The sequence below is a fragment of the Cryptomeria japonica genome, chromosome 6 (genome assembly GCF_030272615.1).
Source record: "Cryptomeria japonica chromosome 6, Sugi_1.0, whole genome shotgun sequence".
Taxonomy (NCBI): domain Eukaryota; kingdom Viridiplantae; phylum Streptophyta; class Pinopsida; order Cupressales; family Cupressaceae; genus Cryptomeria; species Cryptomeria japonica.
Window position 1 is genome coordinate 12,661,506 of NC_081410.1, and position 16,706 is coordinate 12,678,211.

Genomic DNA, 16,706 nt, shown 5'->3' on the forward strand with positions numbered 1-16,706 from the left:
AAAATAACCTGCTATGTATTTGATTTTTGTTAATTCTGGAAATAATATTATAACAGCAGTAGTTCAATTTCCAGCTTGCCTATTATTGTAGATTCTTTTTAGTTCATGTTATGTGGTTTCATACCTGTGCAAAGACTTAAAAACAAAAAAAACATTGAAACATTAAACGGAGGAATAAGGAGTTGGCTACAAACTGTTTGACTAAATTCCTATCAGCAGTGGGGTTAGTTTTTGGGCATTCTAGGGTGTCCATTACACTTTCTGCCACTTAATATGCTGCATATTGAGATTGCCACTGTTCCTTGTTGAAGACAAACTTATCAATAGTGAAGTTGTCGATGATTATTTCGGTGGTCCCTTTGAATCGCTGTTATTAATTTCCAGCGCTACCTTTGACAATGGTATACAATCTGTGAATAACTTTTCAATGCCACGAATGATTTTCATTTGATACATGCATCAAATATTCATTCCCACGCTTCTCGGCAAGTTCCTCTCAGCTACAAGGAGATATCACGCTTATATTAACAACACACCATGGCGTCCATAAATTCTCAGTGCAGAAGCTTCCAAATACCACGTCTCAGGGTTCCAAGAATCCACGAACTTCATTTGCTAAGATAGTTTCTCCTTCTTGACTGCTGTGGATTATGGTTATTAATACTGCCAGAGTATCAATGTTATTAATTTTCTATGTCAATGTTCTGTATCAGCATTCAGCATTCTGTGTCAGTGTTCTGTATTGGCATTCTCAGCATTCTGTGTCAATATTATGGCAATGGCCTCCTTTGTCATCAACCTTATTATGACATCAATGTGACAACTACACCAACAATCTTATTATGACATCAATGATAATGACCTCATTCAATTGCTTTCTCACCAATGATAATTATTTCTATTTGCATTGTGTATTAGGCTCTTCAATATAAATCACAGCTATCCAATTCCTAATGACAATATTTCCAACAATGTGCTTCGACATCTTACCTTTGACATCAATGACAACACATCCAACAAGTTGTTTATGATCACTATTAGAAAGTGCATCATATCTTGGTGGCTCTCAAGGATAATTTCCAAGTTGATCAAAACTGTATTAAACAACAAGCTGACCAACATCAACCTGAGGTATATTTCATTCTTGGAGATTGTGTATGCCTTAGATTCCAACCCTACAAGAAGCCTTATCTCAAGCTCAAGGCTAAAAAATGCATAACTCTGAATTCTGTGGTCCCTACAAGACCCTAGAGAAAATTGGTGAAGTTGTAGATGGCCTGCAGTTTTACCATCAATGTATACATGATATCTTCTATCATCATACTTGTCAAGGTGGTTGGCCAAAATATTATCATCCAAATTGAACGACCAGTTTTGGATGATCAAGGAGGAGAATCATGGACCTAGAACAGATTTGGACCAGCACACTTTCCAGCTTTGTTGGTGTAGTATTTTGAATTACCTTGTCAAATAGAAGATTTCCCTCCTAAGGATGCCTCCTGGGAACCAGAGGACTTCATTCAGCATTATACAAAATTGGCAAAGCATTGAGTTCAAGGCATTTTCCAAGGGGGTGGCTTTGTTATACGCCTCACTGTACCTCCTGTTTTGTCCTCTCCTATTATTCTCTTTGTCCCTTTTCTCTATAAATTGTTCTCTTCTTTTATCTTGCATATATATTTTGAGATTATTTAGTGAAGCTTGGTAATGGGGTCCCTCACCCCTTACAGCAGCAGAGATATCACTTTTAACTGTCACTTCACTTGTAGGGTCACCACTTTTAACTATTGCATGGGTATATTACTTGCCTTACAACTGTACAACCAGGAATACTGCTTGCCTTACATTTCAACCTGCTGCTTCTCCTGTAAGACTACTGCTCTCCTTTCCTCCACTAGCTTGTCTCGTGTGACTACTGCTCTCCAACTCCTCCTTGTAGAACTACCTCTCTCCTTCAATCCACTACTCATCCAATTCCTCCACCTATGTTCCTCTTATATCCTCCTAGAAGGCTGCCGCTCCCCTCTATCATCTCCCTCCTATGTTCCTCCAACTCTAGCATGCTCCACCAGTCACGTGTGGGATTACTGCTTCAGCATGCCTCCTGGTGCTAAGATTTCACTTGGGAAGATTTGAACCTTCATCTCTAACATAAGAACCAAGGACTGTACCACTCGACCACAACCTCACTGACCTTTTATCCTGCATATATTAAGTAGCATGTGGCTATTTCATATTTCTCATAGATAAGAGTTTTGTGTGTACAAGGAAGGTTGCCACACATTTGAGTTATATATACTATTATTGTAATAGGAGGTTGCCCCCTCAAAGTGGTAAATATTGATCAAGGCTTCTATTCCAATCTGCACTTTTCATTAGTCGAGAAGGTTTCTTACACTGGACTTTGAAACCAAAACTATGTATTCCCATGGGCCGAATCCAAAGATAGAATGCATGCCATTGAAAAAGTGTTATAGAATAATGAGTAATGCACTGTATCCTCCCGTCCTGATTGAAATCAAGGAAACACTAGTCATGGAGTCTTCAATCAGTTAAAAGATGGAATAGTTGTAAGTTCCATTTGTATCTCAATCAGTTTAAAATTCTTCAAAATGTTTCTTGGCTTGGAAGATGATGTGGCACTCAGTTGATTATGAAAAGTGCTTTGTTGGTACCCCAGCCTTGTCTTGTTACACACATCTGACAAGATGACATGGAGTTCACGGCATTTCTCATAAACACAAGCTGCAAAATGATAAGAGAACCTAGTGCAAATTTTGCAAGAAGTGCACTTTGAACTGCATGTCTTGCAAATCCAACCCAGATGTGATCAGATATGTTTTATTTTGTTCTTGGCTGTAGCTTTCAATTAACACCTTCCCATGATTTTGAATAAAGGGTTCTCGTACATGTTTGCTGTTAATTTTTAATAGAAGATGCTTTCTTTGATCAATATTAATCTTTGCACTGAAGTTGTTTTCAGTTGTGTCAGGACCAACATAAGAGTTCCATGCCAAATGATTATGTTGCTTAGAAAATCTTATTGATTAAATTAAAGTTGACACTTCGGTTTTTCATACAGCAAGTACCACAAGGGCTTCAGTTGCATCTTCTCAAGATTTTTCAGATGGAATGGAAACTATTCCAGAAGCTGTTCCTGTTGTGTTAACAGAGCCTCCCCTTGAAGAAAACTTGTCCTGGAATACTTTATGGCCTGAATCTCACAAGCTTTATGGTCATGGTAATGAACTATTTACCATGTGCTGCAATCATGAAGGGAAGATTATTGCAACAGCTTGCAAGGTGAATATAACTTTTTATTATTCATTTAATGTATTTGGTATCTTTGCTGTACATTTGAACTATCATAATTTGTAACAATCAAACTAAAGAGTCAGATGGGGTCTTTTTTGTACATTCGTTTCTCCCATTAGACCTTATATACTATCTTCCACAGAAGTGATCTAAAGGTGTGTGATAATTTAAGCTTGGACCCACTGGCTGATAATTTAACCTACCAATGAGTTCATCTCTGTTCATCAATTGATTTATGCTATTTTGAATTTAATGTGTGTATCCATACATGGAAATTTACCATTGTATTTTGTAAGGAAAAAAAAACAGTTCTTTTAATTGAAAAGAAGTTAAAAATAAGCAGAAATGTAACCATTCATTGATGCTCAGGGCTGAAACCTCACATTATATGCATACCATGTTTAATTTTCTTTTATTAGCTAGAATCTGTATATTTTAATAAGCAAAAAAATATAAAATATCTGTGAATCACTGTACCATACCAAAACCTGTTGACGGGGCCTGGCAAGTTAGACTCATGGGTATTGAGTCATTATAATGCCATGAACCTGATCAATCTTATAGTTAACAATTAATAGAAAACAATAGTGTAATGAAATTTGACTTTAAGAGGTGCCTAAAGCCTTCTATGCACTTTTCAGTTCATTCTGGATTTTTGGCTATTCCTACTTAGTTGTTGGTCCCGTATTGACTTAATGGTTTCTGATATTAGCATGTCTTATGTGGTTAATATCCAAACCATAATTAATAAGATTGAAAAACAAAGAGATATGACAATCATTTATTATAGGCTGCTTCTGGATAAGGGTGATTGTCAAAACACATGAATCTTGCATGGATTTCGAATTGGAGAATGGTACAAAGTATCTGGAGGTTTTGGGACCAGGTCGCATATATGATGTGACTGAACTGTATGTATGACTACTTCAATATGCACTACAGTCATAATTACGAGGTGACAGCGATTGGTACTGGAACAGGAGACAAAGAGGCATACTGGAACACCATTTTTAAAAATAGTTCGAGATGGGTACATGGAGACTGAAGAATTTTTTTAATCTATATAATATAATTTAAGAAAAAGAATCCATACAATTGATATGCTTTAAAGAACTTAAAATTTAAATTAACATTTTTAAAATATTGGAGTTAATATCAATGAAAGGAAAGATTGATTATATTGATAATTGATGACTATCATCATGATATTACACAAATAATTTTAAACCATAATGACCAGGAGATGGCAGACGGAGTGGAAGTGTAATGTCCCCTTTTTAGCGCAACATGATATGGGGTGTCGTTAGCCTATTCTGACACGGTCCCGAAGGCTAACAAGGACATTGATGGGATCTTGCGGTGTTTTGGCCTAGGTGTTTTTGATTTCAGGCCAATCGGTGCTACTCTGACAGGGTTTCTAGACACTTACTATTTATAGTAAGTTAGTCTCCAAGCAGTGACTTGAAATTTTTAGTGTTTCCCTGGTTGGCATAATTATCAGTAAAAAATATTTGAAGGCGACAATGATTTAAAGGGATTGTCAACAATGTTTTAATATTTAACGATAAAGTGTAAAGTTAAATTAAATATTTAACTTTATCGTTATATTATAAGGTTGGGAATATAAAGTAATGTTTAAAATATTAAAAGTTCCCTTTAATGTGTACATTGTGGGAAATAATATTTTATTCTAAAATGTATTATCCCACATTCAGGAAATGAAGTGTTTGCATCCAAGAAGAAGATATAAATGGAGGTTGAGAGCTCTCTTTTGATATGCTGGGGATGAGATTAATGTTATGCTGTTGGATTTCGTAGAGATCTAATTATTGGGCTTGGAGGACGGAATCCCTCTTTGCTAGCATTCTCTTCGCTGTTGAAAGACACAGTCAGGAGGATTAATGGTGTTTTCATTCAGGAAACACATTGGGCTTCATCTGGTGCTCTCGCATGAAGTTTTTACAGGGGTTTGAAAGTGCAGATTTGAAAATAGTGTTTTTGCTACAGTACCGCGTGAATAGTGTTTTTGCTACAGTACCACGTGAATAGTGATTTGCTACAGTACCGCGTGAATAGTGTTTTTGCTACAGTACCACGTGAATAGTGTTTTGCTACAGAGCCGCGTGAATAGTAAAAATGCTACAGTGCCGTGAATAGTGCAGCTACAGTGTGTGAACAGTGTTTTCAGCAGGTCTATACTTGTGGAGTTCAGGTTTGAATTTGTTTATTATCATATGGTCTGTAATATTCTTCAAATCTGATTTGTATGCTTGGAGTTGGAATTAAATAAATACCATCAGCATTAATCTTCTTGTTTTTGGTATTTGATATGTCTGGTTGTTATTATATTGAATAAACTTTGAAAGCTTTACAAAAAAAATAACAGTTTATCCAATTTATCCTATTGCAAATCAAGAACCAAAAATCCAGTAGTCAGCTTGCAAGCCAACTGTTTGACAAAATTACACTAAGTAAAAAGGACATAGATTTAGTGCCGAACAAGGGGTGCCCATTACAGTGGTATCAGAGCTATAAGTCCTGCCATCCTGTAGAAGTCTTACAGAGACTTTGGAACAGCCGGATAGAGGGAAAAATGTTTGACGAAATATCAAAACACTAAAATCATAAATTATTGAATTAAAAAACATGCTAAGCATGTATGTTTAAGCATGCAACAGGGGCCTTATAACTTCTGCCATACCAAAGCAAGACAAAATAGAAATTTCAACTCACAGAGCGAGCAGTCTAGTTCATCCGTGCAAGTGGACATAGAATCCAGTCATACAGACATAGAGGAAATATTCTTTGATCATGACAGCAGTATGGGTGACCGAGATGATAGGAATACCGTTCCAGATCAGGGGGAGGTAATGTTCAGACAATTACTGGGTACGTTAGAGCAAGGGCAGCGTATGCAGCAGGAGCAGAATAGGCGAATGGACATGATGTTGCAGCTTATGGCTAGACAGATGGGAGTCAATATTAATCCAGGTGATGCCAACAATGGAAACAATAACAATGGGGGAAACGATAACAATAGGGGCAATGATAATAATGGAGGCCAAGGCAACAACAATGGCCCTGAGAATAACATTAATGGTAATAATGGACATGGCAACAATGGGAATGAGGCGGATAACTTTAGACACGTTGCACGCCCAGCTCGAACAGCGAGCTCGAGACCTCTTCTACCCACCTTCCCACCTAGGGATCCGGTTCAACCAGTGAACGAACCGCAGATTACTGAGTTACAGGGTCAGTTCAGGAGGGACTGGGAGGCCAGTGGACCCGAGTTTCAGGCAGATATTTCCCTCAGAGATTATATGGACTTGAGGATGAGACATATGCCTAGAGCAGGAGGGAGGAATCAAAATTTTGAGCTGAGAAAGAAAGTTGGAAAACTTTCCTTGCCTTATTATGATGCTTCAGGGAAGATGACCGCACGAGCTTGGGTGCAGAAGGTAGATACATACTTGCAGCTTAATCCTATGCCTGAGGAGGAGGCTATCAAGTATGCGGCTATGCATTTGGACGGCGTTGCGCATGAATGGTGGCATCATGGCATGGTGACTCTGGGGCATAATCAGATTACATCCTATGAGGAATTCACAGAAAGATTGATTGAGAGATTTGACACTAGGGATCCCGAGTTACATTTCAAGGAGCTAGCACAGTTAAAACAGTCAAGTTCAGTGGATGCTTACATCGCCGAGTTTCAGCGTTTGTCTGTACTTGTTACTGATATCTCTCCTAGGAGATTGGTGGTGTTATTTTGTGATGGGCTTGCTGATCCATTACGTGGTTGGGTGAAGGGACATGATCCACTCACCTTAGCAGAAGCAACTAAAAAGGCACGAGATTTAGCCCCTTCGGTATACAAAGGAAAATACCAATCAACAGATTCTTCCTACCGCAAGGACAAAGACAAAAAACCATTTCAGAAAGAGTATAACAAACCCAAAGAAGGATCAAAAGAACTAGACAGTGAAACCTTGAATGAACTTCGAAAGAAGAAACTGTGCTTCCAGTGTAGAGAGCCTTGGGACTTATCTCATAAATGCCCTCTCAAGGCTAAGGCAAATCAAATGGAGTATTTTTCAGCAGAGGAGTCAGAGTCAGAGGGGGAGGATCAGCACTCCGATTCAGATGAGGGTAACATGATAGAGGAGAGCAGCATTCCTAAGGATGATAGATCGTTGGCACGCGTGACAAGGGCCCAAAAGGCAATCACATTTAAGGTCAGGGGTACTATCCAGGGGCAGAAAGTGATATCTCTCATTGACACTGGGGCTACACATAACTTTATAGATACACAGCTAGTAGCCAGGAGAGGCTTACAGACAGAAGAGCATGATGGTTTTAGAGTCATGGTGGCTAATGGCCAAAAGCTATTATGTACTCAGAAGGTTTCAAATCTTCACATTAGATTTGGAGATGGCTATGAGTTGGAGGATGATTTTTATGTTGTGGACATGGGAGATTACAATGTCATCCTCGGTATGACATGGATGGCATCGCTGGTTGAGTTCACTTTCAACCTAGTGAAGTTGGAAATGAGGTTTCAGCATGAGGGTAGGACTGTTGTACTCAGGGGACTTTCAGATGGGAGTTGCAGGGTAGTCTCTTTGAGGAGAATGGAGAGACTTTTTCGGCATAATGACATAGAGTGGGCAACAGAGTGCTTAGTTATGTCATCTTCACCGGAGCCTCGAGTGAAGAGTCATCCACCAGATATACAGGAGATTCTTGATAGACATGCCAAGGTATTCAGTGACATTCCTCATGGTGTTCCTCCTGACAGGGGTGCAGAGCATGTTATTGAGCTCGAAGAAGGATCCAAACCAATGATGATCACTCCTTATCGTCATCCTAAGAAACACAAAGATGAGATAGAGAAGGCAATTAAGGAGTTGTTGGAGATGGGGCACATTAGGCCTAGCAAAAGCCCATTTGCTTCAGCAGTAGTACTGGTGAAGGAGGATGGGACGATGCGCATGTGCATCGATTACAGGGCACTGAATAAGAAAACAATTAAAAACAGGTATCCCATTCCTAGGATTGATGAGCTGATTGATGAGTTGCATGGGGCATGCTTCTTCGCCAAAATTGATTTGCGATCCGGATACCATCAGATTAGGATGAGAGCAGAGGACATTGAGAAAACAGCCTTCCGATGTCACTATGGCCACTTTGAGTTTATGGTTATGCCATTTGGACTAACCAATGCACCCGCTACATTTCAGAGTTGTATGAACCAGGTATTCCGGGAGCAGTTGAGGAGATTTGTCTTGATCTTCTTTGATGACATCTTGGTCTTCAGTAAGACCTGGGAGGAACATTCACAGCATTTGGAGGAGGTATTATCTATCCTAGAGAGAGAGTCTTTATATGCCAAGGAGTCTAAGTGTGAGTTTGGTATGACAGAATTACTATACCTTGGGCATATTATTAGTGCAGATGGAGTTCGAGTAGACCCTGAAAAGATTAGAGCTATAGTTGATTGGCCTACTCCTACAAACCTCACACAGCTTAAGGGATTCTTTGGTCTTTGCGGATTCTACAGAAGGTTTGTTAAGGGTTTTTCACAGACGGCAGCGCCTTTGACAGATCTCACCAAGAAGGGGGCCTTCGTGTGGACAGGGGCAGCACAGAGGTGTTTTGAGCATTTCAAGCAGGTAATGTCTTCATGTCCAGTTCTAGCTCTACCAGATTTCACGAAGCCTTTTGAGCTTCATTGTGATGCATCGGGTGATGGGATTGGAGCAGTATTGATGCAGGAGAAGCATCCCATTGCATTCGAGATTAGGAAGCTCCGAGGAGTTGAGAGGAGCTATTTTGTCTATGACCGGGAGATGTTGGCCATAATGCATGCATTGGCCAAATTCCGATCATATTTGGTAGGTGGGCGTTTTGTGATCAAAACTGATCACAACAGTATTAAATACTTCATGAACCAGCGTGATCTTAATGACCGGCAACAGAAATGGGTTACTAAATTGCAGGCTTATGACTTTGACATAGAGTTTGTCAAAGGTAAGAAAAACGTGGTGGCTGATGCCTTATCTCGGAGACCTCACTTATGTGCTCTGGCAGAGATTTCAAGAGATTGGAGAGATCGGATTATAGCAGAGTATGTCGGAGATGCTTGGGCTTCTGGATTGATTTCAGGTACTATACAAGATGATCGCTATGAGGTGATAGATGGATTGATCAAAATTCAGGACAGGGTTTATTTGATTCCGTCATCACATTTGAGAGAGGTGATACTGAAGGCATTTCATGATGCACCCACAGCTGGGCATCCGGGGATCTTCAAGACCTACAGGCAGATCCGGGAGCGGTTCTCATGGAGAGGGCTCAAGGATGATGTTCAGAGGTATGTCAGGGAGTGTGCGGTTTGTCAACAGAATAAGGGAGAGCACACATTTCTTGCAGGTTTATTACAGCCCTTGCCCATTCCTGATAGGAAATGGGAAAGTATTTCGATGGACTTCATCACTGGTTTACCACGAGTGCAGGGAAGGGATTGCATCTATGTGGTGGTGGACCGCTTGACGAAGTTCGCTCACTTCTTTGCTATTCCATCCATTTACACAGCAGCACAGGTGGCAGATCTTTTCTTTAGAGAGATATTCAGGTTACATGGGTTGCCCAGATTCATTGTCAGTGATCGGGATAGTAAGTTTATGAGTATTTTTTGGCAGGAGTTGTTTAGGTTGTGTGGTACAGATCTTACACCTAGCACTAGTTATCATCCGCAGACAGATGGGCAAACAGAGATTGTGAATAAATGGGTGGAGGGTTATTTGAGAAACTATGTAACTGCACAACAAAAGGCTTGGGTCAAATGGTTGCATATGGGAGAGTATTGTTATAACACCACTTATCATATGTCCATCAGGATGACTCCTTTCATGGCACTCTATGGTTATGACGCACCTAGCTTCATGGATTTAGTTTTGGGGGACAGCAGAGTGCCCAAAGCCAAAAACTTATTGCAGGATAGTCAGGACATCCTGAAAGTGCTCAAGGAGAATATACAGCAGGCCCAGAATCAACAGAAATTGTACGCTGATCAACACCGAATAGAGCGCAGTTTCGAGGTAGGGGATATGGTTTACTTGAGGCTACAACCATATAGACAGTCATCACTCAAAAAGAGTGGAGCTGAAAAGTTGAAGCCTAGATTTTATGGTCCCTATAGGGTGATTCGCAGAGTGGGCGAAGTCGCCTATGAGCTTGAGCTTCTAGAGGGCAGTCGGGTGCACAATGTGTTTCATGTGTCTAGGCTTAAGAAAGCCATTGGTCAGAGTGTAGTGCCTTCTGCAAATTTACCCCCTTTGAATGAGGAGGGGAAGCTTGTGTTAGTACCCGAAGCTATTCTGGATATCAGGGAAAGGACACTCAGGAATAGAATCGTTAAGGAATACTTGGTGAAATGGAGAGACCTGCCAGATGAGGATGCTACATGGGAGAATGAGTAGGTATTGCAACATTCAGGACCGAATTTGCTTGAGGACAAGCAATTTCAAGGGGGGCGGACTGTAATGTCCCCTTTTTAGCGCAACATGATATGGGGTGTCGTTAGCCTATTCTGACACGGTCTCGAAGGCTAACAAGGACATTGATGGGATCTTGCGGTGTTTTGGCCTAGGTGTTTTCGATTTCAGGCCAATCGGTGCTACTCTGACAGGGTTTCTAGACACTTACTATTTATAGTAAGTTAGTCTCCAAGCAGTGACTTGAAATTTTTAGTGTTTCCCTGGTTGGCATAATTATCAGTAAAAAATATTTGAAGGCGACAATGATTTAAAGGGATTGTCAACAATGTTTTAATATTTAACGATAAAGTGTAAAGTTAAATTAAATATTTAACTTTATCGTTATATTATAAGGTTGGGAATATAAAGTAATGTTTAAAATATTAAAAGTTCCCTTTAATGTGTACATTGTGGGAAATAATATTTTATTCTAAAATGTATTATCCCACATTCAGGAAATGAAGTGTTTGCATCCAGAAAGAAGATATAAATGGAGGTTGAGAGCTCTCTTTTGATATGCTAGGGATGAGATTAATGTTATGCTGTTGGATTTCGTAGAGATCTGATTATTGGGCTTGGAGGACGGAATCCCTCTTTGCTAGCATTCTCTTCGCTGTTGAAAGACACAGTCAGGAGGATTAATGGTGTTTTCATTCAGGAAACACATTGGGCTTCATCTGGTGCTCTTGCATGAAGTTTTTACAGGGGTTTGAAAGTGCAGATTTGAAAATAGTGTTTTTGCTACAGTACCGCGTGAATAGTGTTTTTGCTACAGTACTGCGTGAATAGTGATTTGCTACAGTACCGCATGAATAGTGTTTTTGCTACAGAGCCGCATGAATAGTGTTTTGCTACAGAGCCGCGTGAATAGTAAAAATGCTATAGTGCGATGAATAGTGCAGCTACAGTGTGTGAACAGTGTTTTCAGCAGGTCTATACTTGTGGAGTTCAGGTTTGAATTTGTTTATTATCATATGGTCTGTAATATTCTTCAAATCTGATTTGTATGCTTGGAGTTGGAATTAAATAAATACCATCAGCATTAATCTTCTTGTTTTTGGTATTTGATATGTCTGGTTGTTATTATATTGAATAAACTTTGAAAGCTTTACAAAAAAAATAACAGTTTATCCAATTTATCCTATTGCAAATCAAGAACCAAAAATCCAATAGTCAGCTTGCAAGCCAACTGTTTGACAAAATTACACTAAGTAAAAAGGACATAGATTTAGTGCCGAACAAGGGGTGCCCATTACAGGAAGGGGGATGCCATTGTTTTTTAAAACATGGGTCTCTGGAGAAACTTGGTGGATTTTCAATCAATTGATGAAAACTTCAATGCATTTACACATATAAACCCTTATTATTGTTTCTCTTCATACTATTAATTATCTGGGATTTGATAATAAAATTTTCTGCTACAAAAATACTGATAATTTTATGCAAAAAGCAAAAGAAATACAAGTCTATTAGTGCATTGCTTTAGCTCTTTTAGCTTTTCTCAACCATGTATCAACACTTTAGGAAACCAGAGTGTAATTTATATGATATTTGAGAAACCTTTATAGGATGTTTCCCAATTTTCAAAGGATGCTTCTAGGACATATAGAGACACAAAGAAACTTCATCTTAAGTCTCCTAATATCTGGAAATGTCCCCATATGGTTTTTTGAGATGAGGACGTGTTTTCAATACAAAAGAGTCAAAATGAGTACCAAGGGTCAGGGTATAGAACAAGCCCGCTGAGAAAATTTACCCTTTATTGAAGTAAATTTGTAAATGGCATCACGTCTGTTAAATTTAAAATGAAACCACCTACTGGCCTTGGTTGTGCAAGAGAGAAAAAAATTGGAATATATTGGATTGGAAGGGATTAACTCCCATGCTGGTCCATATGCAGTAATAAGCACTGCCCTATTGGGTTCTGAATTTCCATTTGTCCAATTTTCTGTCATACTGTTTGCCTTTTTATTATTCTAAGGATTGAAAATTTCGTCTGCTGGATGACATTTTCTTCCACTTGCTAGTCAAAGTTCTCAGTGAAATTTTTTTCATCTCAACTTGGACCTCATGCTTGGATTAACAAACTTTCACCTTGGAGGCCTTGAAGTTGTCATTTTCTCTCTGATCCATATCTCCAATTTAATTGCCCTATTATCGATTATTAGGCTGACTTTATAGATTCCTATTCATATCATCTTTAGTTTTCCTTTTTCTTGTTCACTTCCCAGGGCACTTCAGCTCATTTCTTTCTTCTCAAAATCTTGATGCATACGTTCAAGTTGTTTTCTTCCTTCATTAAAGTATTAAGGTTTTAGTTTCCTTCTCAAAATTTTAGAACATGTTTCAAAATGAAATATGGAAATTCAAAACTGCTAGATTTTTTTAAAATCTTTTTGATGCCCTCCTAAATGGCACAAGGTTAGTCTAAGATCAAAGAACACAAAAACACACAAAACATTAGTGTTAGTCAATCTAAAACTAAACATATGAAGGCATACCAAGAGAGACACAAAGAGACATGCTAATATATCTAATAAGTAAAACAAAGATCATGAGACATCTCCAACTGCCTCTTAGCATGGCCTTAGTTTCTTCTCCCTTGTTCCTCTCCTCTCCAAGTTCCAAAATAGTGTAGCTCTCAGCAGCTTTTTGCACTATGGATGCTTATGGAGGATTGAGATTGTAATATAGCTCTAAATGTGAAATAAAAAGCTAATACTAATGCTAAAATGATGTATTTTAACCAAAAAGACAAGATGTTAGATTGCTTATGCTAAAATGCTCTCTAAAATGTCTATAGCTTAGATGCATACAAGTTTTCAGGATCTGGATTATGAAGGAATGGGCTCTATTTATAGGAAAAATGGAGCAATGGATGGCCAGGATTGAATGGTTTAATCAAGGGTCAAGCTTGAAAGTTGGGGATCCATGTGCACAATTGACACCAATGAAATGGTGACAAATGTCAACATAGGGTTGGGTTGAAAGAAGAGGTTGGAGGCATTAAAGGCCTGAGAAGACCTCATGGTTATCTAAAGACTAAGGGTCAAGCCTAAATTAGGATTACCCACTGGATTAGGAGTTAATCCAAGGATAAACCTTTGTGCAAATGATTAAGAGATAATCATGGTCAAAGCATTAAAGGTTTGATGAGACCCTTGGGTTGGATAGAGGTTGAGTCAAAACAAATGTTTTAACCATGTGGGAGGGTTTGGGTTAACCATTAATGGTTATTGGAGACTTTGGGGATTAAGTGGTTGAAAGTTGGAAGCTTTCAATGGTTATCAAAGACTTTGAGCCATTTAGTGGTTGAAGGTTGAAAGCCTTTAATGGTTATCAAAGACTTTTAGGCTTTGAGAAGTGACTTCCCTTTGCTTAGGAATGTGACAATATTTAGGGGATGGATTAGGCTAATTAGGAAGGGGTTAGAAGAATCTAGAAGGGGATTAGATTTTGCAAGTGGATTTGGTGGGTGAGGGAAAATAGGATTTTATTTAAAATAAAAATTCATTTATTTCAAAAATGTGTGCAAGCTGCATTTGTAAGAAAATGCAAGTGGGGTGGGGATAATGATTTAAATAAATGTTTTATTTGATTTATTTAAAAGAGGAAAAGGGGATTTAATTAAATAAATAGATTTTATTTAATTAATTGATTTGAAATTGGATTTAATGAATTAATTAAAATAAATTGAATAATTTTTTTAATTAATAGGAGAATGTTTGGAGATGAATTAATTAAATATTAATTTAATTAACTGGTGGCTAGTAGATTTTTAATCAAATAAATAGCGAAATATTCATTTAATTAAAATAGACAGATTTATGTGACTACATTTGCCCCTCTTTGAGTCGGTGCAGTTTATCGCATCGTTTCAAAGAAAGAAAAACTGGTGTGAAGAAATGCCCCATAAAATGTAAATTTAATGGGTGGTATGCCCCCTCGAGAGATGGGCCGAAAAATTTCGAAAAATCGGGCGATCTCTCGAAAAAGAATGAAAATTGGCAGGGTGTGAGAAAAGAAGAAGTTACTCATACGGGTGAAAAATAGAAGAAATCGGAGATAAAATGGAGAAACATCAAGCCAGTGAGTACCCTTAGGTCATGCAAGAGATACAGTGAAAATGTGGTGGTTGTTCTTTTGAGTGATGCTATACAATTGATCAAAATTGGTTGAACAATCTGGTGCAATCGGCTGAATTGCCCCGGTCAAGTCAAAGCATGACAGTTGATGCCAGTTGTTTGCTTGGACAAGATAAAGTCTGAGTAAGTGAATCAAAGTGACCTGATGAGACTTAGGCAATTGATGCAATTGCCCGATGAAGTCAAGGTATATGAAACAAAAATACTCGTTGAGACTTAGACAATTGATGTAATTGTCCGTTGGATTGTGTTTGATTGGTTGATCAATTGATAGTGTGTGCGTGTGATGGATGGTTGTGGTTAATCATAGCAACCCCGTTGAGACTAGGCCATTATGATAAATGCCTGATGTAGTCTAGGATTACCATGATCGATTACCTGTTGAGACCCGAAGATACTTGATCAGAGTATCTGTTGATAGTCTAGGTGTGGGTGAGTTGATGTATCTGTGTAGACAGAGTAACTTGCTTGATTGTGTGGATGAATGAGGATGGGAAACACAATCCCTCCTTTTAGAGATGCATGGTGATGAACGTGGCTTGATTGGGTTGATTGAGAAACAATGAAGGGTATGTGATGTTGATTATCGAGATGGGGAGGGTTGGGGGGGGTTCGATGTTAGAAGAAATGGAGGACCTATGACTCATTCCTATGGAAGAAGAGGAAAATAGAGTATGCATTATTATGACTATGTATGCATGATATGCAGCTATTATGAATGTATGGATGGTTGGAATGCAACGGAATGCAGTATATACATATGAGATGGAATGATGATCCATAGTGCTCTATTTTCATCATTGAGCTTAAAAATGTTGGAAGAGAATACAAGCATCTTGACATAATGATTCAAGATGAGCAGAGTATTTCTTACATGGATTTGATATAGCAAGTTAATACAAGCAACTTGATATAATGGATCAAGTTGACCTGAGTATTGCTTGCGGAATAGACAAGGATTATCTCCTTTCGTGCATGACTTGGATCGTCCTCCTTGATCTTAGGCTGATCAGATCCTGAGACAAGTACATACCGTATTAAGAAAATAAAACCTTTATCCAATTTGGAGGAAGAGGAATCAAAGGATGAGCATTGTACCTGCAACCAAACAGTATATATACATAAAGAATAAAGAATATGGATCCTTGGTAATGGTTCATGCTCATATGGTCGAGGTATACGCTGTAGTCAGCAAGCCGTAGTGATTTATGACTGTATTTTTGCCTATGATCACGTAACTTAGTGAACTTCCCACGTAGACACCATTAGTACATGCCCCAGAACTTCATCGGAAATAATGCGCAAACGATACAAAATAATGCTAAAAGAGTTCGATACAGATAAATAAACGATTGTACTCACAAATCAACCAAGTATTTGATAGCCTAACAGAATTTTCTTGTCAAAGAAAATGTCATCTTGTCTTTGTTTTGATAAGGAAGGATGCATCCTTGTTTAAAGACAGGTTGGATTGTTGATGTTGATTGTTTTGGTTTGATTGATAAATGATCATTGTGTGAGTAGTTTTGTCAATGTTTATTTTGTATCTGATCGGATGACTATGTACAAGGTGGCGCCATGTTTTTGTGTGATTTTTGATGGGTTTTCCGATGTTTTTTGGATTTTGTGAAACAATTTTGAATGTTTTTGGTATTTTGAGAGTCATTTTTGAATGTTTTTGGATTTTGCGAGACATTTTTGAATG

General features: G+C 38.5%; 1 protein-coding gene across 4 annotated transcripts in view; it reads left to right on the forward strand.

The window, feature by feature from the left end:
• LOC131069738 (elongator complex protein 2) overlaps positions 1-16,706 on the forward strand; it is a 123,187-nt gene that overhangs the window by 90,444 nt on the left and 16,037 nt on the right. For all 4 annotated transcript variants that reach the window (XM_058005290.2, XM_058005286.2, XM_058005279.2 and 1 more), the window contains one exon: positions 3,083-3,303. In XM_058005290.2, coding sequence (XP_057861273.2) covers positions 3,083-3,303 — 221 coding nt within the window. The remainder of the gene's footprint in view (positions 1-3,082; positions 3,304-16,706) is intronic.